Here is a 12,107-nt window from a genome sequence, read left to right on the forward strand (position 1 = left end):
ACAAAAGCCAATTTGACGTTAGTTCTGTCAAACAAATTTAATGTCATTTCATTTTATCAGCGATAATAATTATTGCTTTGTTGTGTTTATGTTTTCCAAAATATTATTGAGTTATTGCTTTATAGGTTTAAATTTTCCAGAATTGTTGTTCGTTAGTCTTTTTAAAACTCGAGAACAGCTTAATTTTAGTCTGGAAATATTGGAAGAAATCCAGAGAAGGTTTAAACGGTGAGAAGTATTCAAATAATTGCCGGGAAAACCTTAAAAATAGCCCTTTTCTTTCTCCCATAAGTTTTCTAACAAAAGTAGTAAATTTCGAAATGAGGATGGTACCAGGAGAGCAGGTAGTGTACAGGGTGAATTTGAGATGTCGATCTTGCGGAGATGCGATTCCCCTTTAATACCCGCTTTTAACGGCCCGCTAAGTTTATGATATATTAAAAAAAAACTGTAGCTGAAAAATATGATGGTAAGATAAGTACCAGGAAAGCAGATAGTACTAGTTCATCAGAGTAGGCAGGAGAGAAAATAATAATAATAAAGGAGAGAAAGTACATGAGGGTGGATGAGCAGGAGAGCATGTATCATGAGGAAGCAGTACATAAGGATACCAGTAAAGCGGGCAGAAGAAGTCACAGTAGCAGCTGGATGTTGTGAAGGTGGTTTCGATCTTGCAAAAATGACGCGATTGGCATTACTAATCTATTCTGGTATTTTGGTTTGCAAGGCTATTATCGACTCTTAAGCGATACGAAATTTGCCGGGAAAGCGAGTATTTAATAAATTTGACTACCAGGAATAACAAGAGTGAACCTTAATGAACATTAAATATGGTAGAGATCGATTTTTACCGGTTAACAGATCCAACTTGATCATATGTCGATTACTAGCCCGAAAACAAAGGGCTCATATTCCAAAGCAGCGATGAGGGTTCTATTTTCTTGCGTAAACTTTATAGATCGAATAGGATAGCCGAGTGGTATAGCCACTTTGCGCGCTGTATGCATGTGGCTGAAAGTATCGGAACCCTCCGCGACAGAAGGAATCAATAAATTAGTGAGCTACGCATTAAAAAAAAGCTTTTGGGTTCGACTAGTTGCGGAAGGTGGAGGAATGGGTTTTTTGGAACAACTTGTGGGAGGCCTTTGACCATCATTTATTAGTAGTTTACAAAGAGCTTACAAATGGTTACGATCGGGAGAGGACAATGTGGAAACATAGGTCCAAAAGTTGCTTGAATTAATATTTCAAGCGTAGGATTTAGTAACATAATGATATGCTCCTTATACCGGAACCGACCGCAGGGAATTTTGTGGATACCGATGTATCAAATGAATAAAGTACTCTTAATCTTGCTTTTTCGGCGATATGTAACTATATTCTTATAAATAAAATAAAAACAATTTCCAGCCAACAATAACTTTATTTTGCGCAATACTAATGTAAATTCAGTTTACGACCAAAGAAAAACTAACTTTAAGATTGCATTAATTCTCAATTTTATTACAATCGATTTATTACATTTCAAAACATTTCTTAATATAAATTTTCAATTCAATTTCGTTACCTTTTTATGACAAAGACCATACCACTTTTATTTAATATCTATTATAGTGCGTTACAAAGTTAAATATATCTAAAACCCTCTTAAATAAATAATTATATAATAAGACAATGAAGGCAGCAACAGTAATTATGTTCTTAGCTGCGATGACTGTTGCTAAACATCATTGTAGAAACCTTAGAAAAGGTATTGACGCCAAAGACTTTTTCCACAAAATCAACGAAGACATACATACTTACATGGAAGATATATTCGATTCCATCAATCTCTTCGACAACTTCACTAAAGAATCTAACATAAAGAAATTATTAACAATGCATCATGACCTGAGTAACATAGTAGAGAAAAATACAGAAACACTCCACGAAATACAAAACGCATCTCAAGTGAATAACATTAACCGAACAGAAGATAGAGTAAGACTAGACAACGCTGTAGAACAAATATTAAGGGAAAATAAAATAGATGTGTACGAACAAATAAAAGGGAAAAAGCACAAACATAATCACGAGAGACATAAAGTGATAAGTGGCAAGAATGGCACGGAGCGTAACCAAAGCGAGCAGCTCGCAGACTTCGTGATCGATTTTTTGGGCGAAGTTAATAATGTAACGGTGAATGATTTGAGGGAGCCTTCGAAGAAGAAGAGAAGACCAGTCTCATTTAGAAGGAATCTGAAAGTTTGGAGTAAGTCATTCTTAAATTTGTAATATGATATAGTAAATATGTGTCAGGTGTATTTATGTAAACAAAGAAACTGACAAAGCAGAATTCATTACTCGTACAATATAATTTAAGAAAAATATAACATTGTCTTGCATAAGGAACGAAAAAAGCTAATAAGTACTAAAGACTCCTTTGCAAATCATAAACATTTAAAATCTTACTAAAAACCATATTACCTTGATATCATAAAATACAAATATTTCTACAGAGCCACCTCGCCACATCAAGGTACACTTAAATACTAAGACACGAAGAGTGTTCAACGGTGTGAAGACCACGGTGAAACAGTTTCCCTTCATAGTGAGCATCCACGTCATGGGAGAGTTCGCCTGCGCCGGCAGCATCATCAGCAGAGACATCATCATTACGGCGGCTACGTGTTTGCAGGAGTAACTATACTAACTAAGATATCCTCACCAGCCTTGGATAATCCACTGCTAGGAGTTTCTTTGATCTCGCTCCCAGTCGCATCTATGTTATTTATGTCATGGTTTCTAATCATCTTCGACTTAACTGAATGATGCCATCTTGACCGCAATTCAGTTACTTCTCTGCATCATCTACAAAAGAAATAATTTATGTCAGGAGCAGTTTCATGGTTAAACACTGTATTTGTTGAAGTACCTATTCTAATTAGTTCATGTTTGAAGAATTTATTTTAGTCTTACACACAAAATACTGAAAAAAAAATGATATTCCAATTTCTCTGCAGTAGCTACGGAAATCACAGCTCGCTGAACCCGAAATCCATATACGTACGTCTCGGCAGTGACTACACTTCCAGCGACGGCGAAACTATTCCCGTGCAGGAACTGCACTTCCATCCGGACTTTGATGCAAATATCCTCAAAAACAACCTGGTGCTCATAAGGCTAGAGAAGAGGATTCGATTCTCGAAGCAACAGCCCCGAATCCGCAGGATTTTGTACGATACCGCTCATCAGGCCTTGGCTCCAGATGAAGAAGGAGTTCTGATACTAGGATGGGGTTCCACTTCGGTAAAGAAATCTATATTGTTATTCGTCTATATTAAGTTAATAGCTTCCCGTTTTTTTTGACGATGGACTATGATTTCATAATCTAAGATTTCTACAAAATCGTGACATCGCAATACACTGTTTTGACTCCCTCTAACAACACTCGCAAACACACAAGAAGTTGATCAGGTGATTTCTATTTTATAGGAAGATCAAATAGTCCTCGTCGATCAGAAGCTGAGCTTGGATTTGCTAGACCCGTTCAAGTGGGAGACTTGCAAGGACTTGTATTCAGAGTAAGTTTGATGCTCTAACTAGATTGAAGTTCTCTCCATCTTACATCACAATTACTAAACAACCTTTATCATGAAACTGAAGAATATATATACCACAAGTAGCCCACAAAACCTTGCCGTTTAATAAGTCTTTACTAAAAATAATAGTTCTATAACAATTATTTTTCTACAGAAACTACGTGAATACGGAAAACTTCTGCGCGGGCAAGACGGAGAAACGCGGAGGAGCGTGTAATGTGAGTCAGCATATTTTCTAGCTAGTCCTAATACTCTTTACGGAGTGGTACCGCAACGAGAAAACATCCACACGACTACCTTCAACTTTTGGGGGCCAACAGCTGTCGCTTTAGAATTCTTGTAAATGTATATTCACTTCACAGGGTGATGTGGGCGGCCCTGGAGTGGTCGGGCCAAGATTAATGGGAGTAGTTAGCTTTGGAGCCCCCGTGTGTGGATCCTCTGATGCTCCGACAGTCTTCACCAAAATAGGGTACTACGAGGACTGGATAGACAAAGTCTTGGTAATTATCTATCATTTAACAATATTTTTTGTGTAATGTTAAGATGTAATAATACCCTCATAAGTTGACCATACCAAAATGAGCTTGGCCTAACTTCAAACCCACAGTTCGTTAGTTTCTAACTGAAAACTTCTATTACCACTTTTTGCGGTCGCAAAGATATAGGGACTTCCTCAATATTTTAAGTGCTTGGCCTCGCTTTTTGGCCTCAAATCTTGTAACTATGTCATGGTATAGTAATAACTCTTGAGCCAGAAAAGTAAGGTTTTCGAAAAGGAAAACTATAATAAAGCACTTAAATTACACTTTGTAGCGACATCGGCAAGACAAGCAGTAGCAGATTGAAGATCATGCTCAATATACGGCAATAGGCTATCCTTCTATTATAAGAGAATTATTTGGATCCGGAACAGAGCACTAAACTGTGCTCCCCAGAGAAATAGAAACTGTTCAATTTAAACTATAATAGTGCTCTTGGATTCAGCAGAAAAGTACACCTACTCACCTTGTCACCTTCTCAGCAGCCACAACTAATAGACCACTGGCAAGCTGCGAATAACAAGATCAAGAAATTGAGTGCCCCAAATATTCTCCAAAAAACATACCTCTGTGCTTTCGTTTCGTCCTTATCTTCTTTGAACGCTTACAGAAATCAAAACCAGAGAGAAGAACACAAGCAATGACTTGGACAAGCCCTATTGCTCGCAGACATATAGTCCATGATCAGAACCTGGTAGAAAAGATCTACGAAAGTATCAAATCTTCGCGAACGAAAGTCACAACTCAAACCGAATACCCTGAGGAAGTCAACGTTGTCAAAGAAACGTTGACTGGTTTAGTTAAATCTAATTCCGAAATGGTCGATGAATTACTGTACAAAGACTTTTACGATGACTTTAATGAAATCTTTAAAAGTGAAGAAGTTACGGATATTGGGCAACATGTTCTAGTTAACAAAAGTATTTACCCCATCCCTGAGCTGCATTACGATTTTCAAAAAGAATACGTTACAGAGAAATTAACAACATCAAAACCTACAGCAAGAATGACTCAAGCACATACAACACCAACACAGAAGGTGTTAAGGAAAGTTGATGACTCTGAATACATTGACAACTATGAGGCTTCTTCAAATGAACGGCAAACTACTAGCAGTACTAAAAAAAATAAAAAGCACCATCATCATAAAACAAAAAAAAATGAAGCCAAATTGCACACGACTGCCTCTAAACATAAACATAAACACCATAAAATAACGAAGTATACCACCAAGTCACGCACGACTAAAGGTAAGCATAAACATCATCACCAAAAAAAAACAAAAGCTACCACACCACACACGGTCGTGAGCAAACACAAACCAAAAATTTATTACCCAAAAACTACAAAAGCTGCACTCAAGAGTGGACATTTTTATGATTATACCGAAAGCACATCTGACGATAGAACAAAACCAGAGAAGATTGAGAAAAAAGATGATTTACAGAGCCTGTTCTACAATTTAGTTGATAAAGGTTTTCATAAAATAGCAAATACTTTCAACTATAATCTATTTCCTGTTGGAAGTAATAAAGATTACGACAATAGAAGTAATAAAAATAATAAAATTTTGAATAGCATAGTTGTTTATGAAAGCGATAACGATAACTACAATATTGAGAATATAGTGTCAAAAAGTCAAAATAGTAAAGTAGTTACTGTTAAAAATTTTAAATTACCTGAAAATAAAATAAATGATACGTATGATTACGGCAAAGCAGGTAACAAGTACGATTACGATATAGAAGATGAGACAACGGCATCAAGTACAGAAGAAGAAGAATATAATCGAGTTAAAAGTAAGAAGAACACGGTAAAAGTAAAAAGTAAACGTTACAAACTGAAAGCAAAAGCAACGTACAGTATAGAAAATGATGAGGAACTGGTTTCCGAAGAGTACGCCTACACATCGGAGCCGCGCTTTAAGGCGACACAGTTGGATATCCACTATCGTACATTTGGCATGACAGTTAATGGGGAACAGATAAAAAGGAAAAATTTGAGGGATTCAGATCTTGAAACAAATGAGGAATCACCTAATTTACATGCTGTAGAGACAGAGCTAGATTCGACAGAAGGTAAAGAACTTTGGCAGGCTTTCTTTAAGATGGATGTATTTTCAAATAAAAGTAATAAAGTTTAAAGTATAGAGTTATATATTCTTTGTTTCAAATAGACAAATTTTTTTAATAATTGGCTGCACCGAATTACTGTGAAAGTAAGTAACAAAAATGAGCGTGATAAAACTGACACTTATGAATACGGAGAACAGAAGATAAATAATGTACTGACTGCTGTTGGTCTAGTGGCTCTGACTGCTTTTCTGGAAGTTGTGGGTTCGATTCCTACCCAGAAAAATAATTTATTCCATGTCTGGGTGTAATTTATCTACGTGATATATGTATTTAGAAATATGTAAGTTTTTTTATCAGGTGTCTTTGTCTATATTATACAAGCTTTGCTTTGTAATGTTGAGGAACATTCTTTTTGCAACCGCAGATTGCGATTGTCTTAATCCAATTTTAGCTATTAATAAATTAATCTAGGGCATACCTACTTAGGGCAATCATAGACATGTTCGTCGTGTCCTAAAAAGTTGGTATTTACATAAATCGACTAGCAACCATTAAAACTGAAATGTCAAGCCAGAGATTGTAAATCGAATACGTCTTCCACCTAAAACTATACGAGCTATTATATTTCATAACCATTTGCGAAATATGTTATACCAAGATATACATATTTGCAATAAAATAGAAAATTACGAAACGGGGTCGCTAAAGTACTGGTTAATAGTTATAACACGTGTATTTTATCTTTGTTTTTCATTATTCATCAGTGAGCTTATGCTTTTTTATGACTGTTTTATCGTCGACATCGAATACTTTATATATTCCTAAACATTTTACTTCTCACTGTGTTGCCTGAGGCCAAACATGGTGCATTGTTAGTACTTATAATGTCTGCTGTAACTTCCTGTCTTCCATAAGAATTGATTGCATCTAGTGAAGAATGAAGACCTTTTATAGATTTTTTGGATTCAAGAAAAAAAGAAGATTTATGATCCAATTTTAATCTGGTCTCAAGAAGAGTCCTATGATGATGTTTAGCTACCGCCACAGGGATCAAGGCCACGACAATTTTAGATAATTTCATTACAATTATTACAACTTTAATTATAATCATGGATTGACTTAAGTATACAATAAAAGTTTGAATTTAATTAGTGTTTTGTTTAACCCTTAACAACTTTACTAATTACAATAGATAATAAGTAATTAGTAATTGACAGTTTTTTTTATTAATTTCTTGAAATGTTTTGGAGAGAATTCCAATCTAAGTATTTAAAAAACCTAACCCAAGATTCTGACCTTAGTAACTTGCCATTCCATTTGTCCTAATTGAACGGAAATAATGACTTGTTTAGCTTTTGCCAACGTAGGTTTGTCGCATCATTAATAAGCTGTTAATCTTTATGAAAATCTTTAAATTTTATGTTTTCAAAATTTCCAATTTCTCAAGATAAAAAAAACGATAAAAAATATGTTGCAATTCAATTCTAAAAGCAATAACAGCCATTTATTGAAATGATAAGAATACACATAACAATAAAATAAAAATCGGGATATAAAAGTAACTCCAATAAAATACTTCATTACATTGAGCAACTAGTTTAATAACAAACACATTTTGGTACTACATAAAGTAAAATACATTATAATTATATTTATTTTCAAAGTACAATTCTTTGTCACAGAAGATATATAGCTTCACATGTTTCCTGCGACGAGCTGTGTCTTCTACTTCACATTGTTCAACACTCTCGTTCAAATTAAAAGTCTTACCGAGACGCCGCCGGACGCTGAGGTTCCCTACATATTGTCGACTGAGGCTGTGTTACGGAGCACAATCAACGGCTTATTCTCCTCTCTAAAGTACAACTTCGACCTCCACAAAGGGAAGGTAAAACAATACTCAGTTATTCATAACTTCTTTATTTCTATAACTTTGCAAGATCACCTCAATCTGAAGGAAATTGCGAGACTAACAAAACTAACCAAAGCCGATAACAGCATTGATATTTTTATTACGAAATTAAATGAAGTATTAAATGAAGATAATAAAAGTGATGAAGCCACTGACGAGGTTTACGTAACAACGCTTATCGCAGCGTTTCTGGAAAATATTGAATTTTTAAAAGAAATATATGGCCTTAATAATAATGTTACTATTTTTGATGTAAATAAAGACGTACTGCAACATTTAAGAGCAAGTGAACACTTTTATGAAAATGTCACGAACAGTTATAACGACAATGACACGTTAAGCGAGCTGTTAGCTTCAGGAAATGCAACTAGACGCAGCGCAGATAATGAAACGAAGCAAGTCCTACTCGATGATATTGAATATTGGCGTGAGTACATACAATACTTCACACTCAATTTGAAATGTACTTACAGTGATTTCTGTGTTAACCTGTAATTCATATTTTGTAGAACCCAGTGGTCGGCGCATCTATCAGGGTCATAAGTCTAAGATTACAAAGTTCCCGTTCATGGCCGCCATCCAGTTCTTCAAAAAGTTCCGATGTGGTGGATCCATCATTAAATCTGATCTGGTCATCACCTCGTCGTCTTGTTTACAATTGTTAGTCAACGTCATATCTAATATCAGTAATGGCATTATGGACTTCTTGTGGAACATAAATATGAGTAATTTGTTCCTTTCAGAGCCTGGAACAACCGTTTTTATCGTGAGAACCCCGCGTTCCTGTCAGTGCAAGTCGGTTCTAATTTCTACGAGGCTGGGGATGAGAATATCCCAATTGGCGAAATCTACTTTCACCCTAATTATAATCCTAAAAACTTACGACACAATCTCGCTATCATACGCCTCACGAGAATACTAAGATTTTCATGGAAAATAGATAAAATTAAGAAGATTGATTTCGACAGATCTCCTTTGCCCTTAGCAACAAACACTGACGGAATACTTATAGTTGGTTGGGGTTCTAAAGATGTAAGTCTTATGATAATATGAACACAAGCAACGTGAGCATTTTGTGAACATTCCAATTTAGGAATTTATTATGTTATCATATACAACAATTGTGTGATCTAAGTTATACTTGTAAACATTTCAGTCGAGCAACTTAGTAAGAAATCCGTGGTACAATCAGTTGTCCCACTCTATTTTAGACTATTATCCACTGGAAGAATGCCAAGAGATATACTCCAAGTAAGACGTTTTTACTCTCTTACTCTCTGACTTCACATAAGCACACGAGATCCTTTACATGAAATCCTATAAGTTTCTATGATGGTTATTGCTTGAAGACAAAAAATTCAATAAAGATTTTCAGTGTCATTTACATTTTAAGGGAATTCGTCACGGAGAGACATTTCTGCGCGGGATTTTTCTCAAAAGGAGGCGGAGCGTGTAACGTAAGATAAAAAAGCACTAAATACTAACTATGTGTAACATCCTTATATATCCCTCTCCTGGGCACAGGGTTCCTATTGTTTTGCTCACAATATCTAAAATCTAGATATCCTTGCGATGTTTTCTCTAATCGTTTGTCAGCGGAGCCTTATTATACTCCGCGTTGGGAAGAAATCACCCTGGATAGATAGAAATCCATTCGTGCATAGATATTATCATCTCTTGAAGCAGCAACACACAAAACTACAATGGCCTCCCACTACAAGACAACCGTATAGAGAAAGTGTCGGTTATTCTTGAAATCCGACTATACTACCTTCTGTCACAGTCTTAGCACCTTATTACTAAATTTAGAAAGCAAATATAGTTCCTTCCTGAAGTTGTCACGTATTATAAGAGATCCGCCCAATATGTTCTTTGTCCTTCCCATCAGTCTTGTCGTCTCCGACAAATACCGTTATCACTAATTCCCGTAGTGATTGCAGATATTTAATATTTATCTGTCCATCAACAGCGTGACTCTGGTGGCCCCGGTGTTGTAGACGGGATCCTCTATGGAGTCGTCAGCTTCGGATCGCCAAGTTGCGGTGCACCCGATGCTCCTACCGTGTTCACCAAGTTAGGCTTTTACACCGACTGGATCGAAAATATACTAGAAATGGTAATTAACTTAGTTTAAACATAAAATAATATAAATATCGCTAAAATGCTATTAAGGGATCATAACCCTCAGATATTGGAATATATTTGTCTTAAACGTTAATTTTGAATGTAATTGTTGGAACTTTTGAATTCGACTTGTAGTCATACATATCGTCCTATCTTCTAATACTGAATGTTGTTACACCAAGCACTTGAACTAGCTTAAACCATCTACAAGAAGTTCAAAAACTAAAAGTTTCAGTAAGAAATCTTTAATCCTTTGACTGTCCCTGAGAACAATATTCTTCTAGTAATTTAAGAGAGATGATGTGATACAATCCCGTTCACGAACAAGTAGTGACAAACAATGTACTTGTGTATTTCGCAGGTTATACCAAAACTCAAACTTGGAACTACGACCAGAGGACCTTTCCTACCACGTACATTTGTTTTACCAATTGGTAATGATTACGAATTAACTACAAGTAAGATTGTGCCCGTGGGCCTTGAAAATCAAGCAACAACTGGAGTGCCAGTGCTTCTAGACTATAATAATGAGGTTATACCTACTTTACCTCCTCACCTTCATAGAGAACTTAGAACAGATGACATGTTTAAGAACTTTCTTTCGACCATGTTTGAAAGTCATCAAGTTGAGGATTATCTTGACGAGGTATTAAATAAAAATGACGACGAAAAACAAAATGAAAATTCTGAATCTGCTACAGAATTTTCATCAGCAAGAAAACCTGCCAAACAGCTCAAGAGAAAACCAATAGAGCGCATAAACAAAATAATGAAAAAGAATAAGCAAACAACGATAGATGATGTTGACACTTATGAAGAGAGTAAACAGGTAACTGTAATGGATATGAAACAATTTAATTTGGGAGAGTTAGACGACATGCAGGACGCGTTACTGAAATCCCATAAACAACCTAAAGAAGAAACTAAGTTTTATCATCCTAAACTTCCCAAACCTCCTAAACCTCCTAAACCATCTAAAACAACTAAAGAACCTAAATCAACAAATGCATACAAAACATCCAAAACTTTAAAACCGCATAAATCACATCATAGAATATCTTCTGATGAAGATGATAAAAAAGTTGAAGAAGTCATTGTAAGTCTCATTGACCATCTTGACGTACAAAATATTTTGCAATCTAAATCTATTGAAAGCATTATATCCACTTCGCAAGAAGATTCTCAAGAAGGTTCAAAAGAAAACATGATAGATGTACTTCGTAATCAAGAAGCAATGAAGGAAGCAGAAGAAAAAAGAAAACTGGATAAATATCAAGAAGAATCAGTCATGTCACCGAAATTAGATCAAGCGACCATTAAAGAGATCGCAAAAGTTATGAATATGGATGAATCAGTGCTAACTTTCCTGTATTTAAATAACATGAAAAATAAACATAATGCAACACTAAAGAAAAAGGAAATTGGACCTGCTAGATTTAAAATTACTCATAAACGTCAAGATTTATACAGAGAACAAACAAACGAGGAAGAACCCGTTGAAAGCAATATCGGTGGAGAAGAACTTGGTAATGATGAAGAATATGATAGTGATGATGATTCTGAAGATGAGTACAAAGCGTTGAGTATTCAAGTGAATCAAGATGAGGCAACACCCGACAAACACAATAGCAAGGATACACTCGATGTGGAAGATATTTATCAAAAGTTATTAGATCTTGTTAGAAAAGAAAAACTAAAACAAGCTTAGAAGCTGTTGTGTAGTAATCCAAGCAAAGTTTAACAATTAAAAAAAAATGTTTGAGTAAAGTATTACAGCTACTCAACAAAAAATCAAGTTAAATTCAATTTAAATTTCAATAAATCATTTAAAAAGTTTTTTGTTTACTTTATGCAACAAATGGGCTCTGATCAA

The 12,107-nt window shown here is 35.3% G+C and overlaps 3 protein-coding genes across 3 annotated transcripts; all 3 read left to right on the forward strand.

Moving 5' to 3' along the window:
* Positions 1 to 1,418: 1,418 nt before the first annotated feature.
* On the forward strand, positions 1,419 to 2,736 carry LOC113493725. The gene is made up of 2 exons (XM_026871719.1): positions 1,419 to 2,251; positions 2,499 to 2,736. Exons 1-2 carry the CDS (start codon positions 1,675 to 1,677, stop codon positions 2,681 to 2,683), a joined length of 762 nt encoding a protein of 253 aa, XP_026727520.1. The 5' UTR covers positions 1,419 to 1,674; the 3' UTR covers positions 2,684 to 2,736.
* Positions 2,737 to 2,979: 243 nt separating this feature from the next.
* On the forward strand, positions 2,980 to 6,304 carry LOC113494067. The gene is made up of 5 exons (XM_026872204.1): positions 2,980 to 3,288; positions 3,475 to 3,563; positions 3,736 to 3,799; positions 3,944 to 4,084; positions 4,734 to 6,304. Exons 1-5 carry the CDS (start codon positions 2,980 to 2,982, stop codon positions 6,264 to 6,266), a joined length of 2,136 nt encoding a protein of 711 aa, XP_026728005.1. The 3' UTR covers positions 6,267 to 6,304.
* Positions 6,305 to 7,697: 1,393 nt separating this feature from the next.
* Positions 7,698 to 11,959, forward strand: LOC113493726. Its single transcript, XM_026871720.1, has 7 exons — positions 7,698 to 8,537; positions 8,620 to 8,770; positions 8,854 to 9,142; positions 9,267 to 9,361; positions 9,504 to 9,567; positions 10,080 to 10,226; positions 10,596 to 11,959. Exons 1-7 carry the CDS (start codon positions 7,898 to 7,900, stop codon positions 11,940 to 11,942), a joined length of 2,733 nt encoding a protein of 910 aa, XP_026727521.1. The 5' UTR covers positions 7,698 to 7,897; the 3' UTR covers positions 11,943 to 11,959.
* The last annotated feature ends 148 nt before the right edge of the window (positions 11,960 to 12,107 follow it).

The sequence above is a fragment of the Trichoplusia ni genome, chromosome 5, assembly GCF_003590095.1.
Source record: "Trichoplusia ni isolate ovarian cell line Hi5 chromosome 5, tn1, whole genome shotgun sequence".
NCBI lineage: Eukaryota > Metazoa > Arthropoda > Insecta > Lepidoptera > Noctuidae > Trichoplusia > Trichoplusia ni.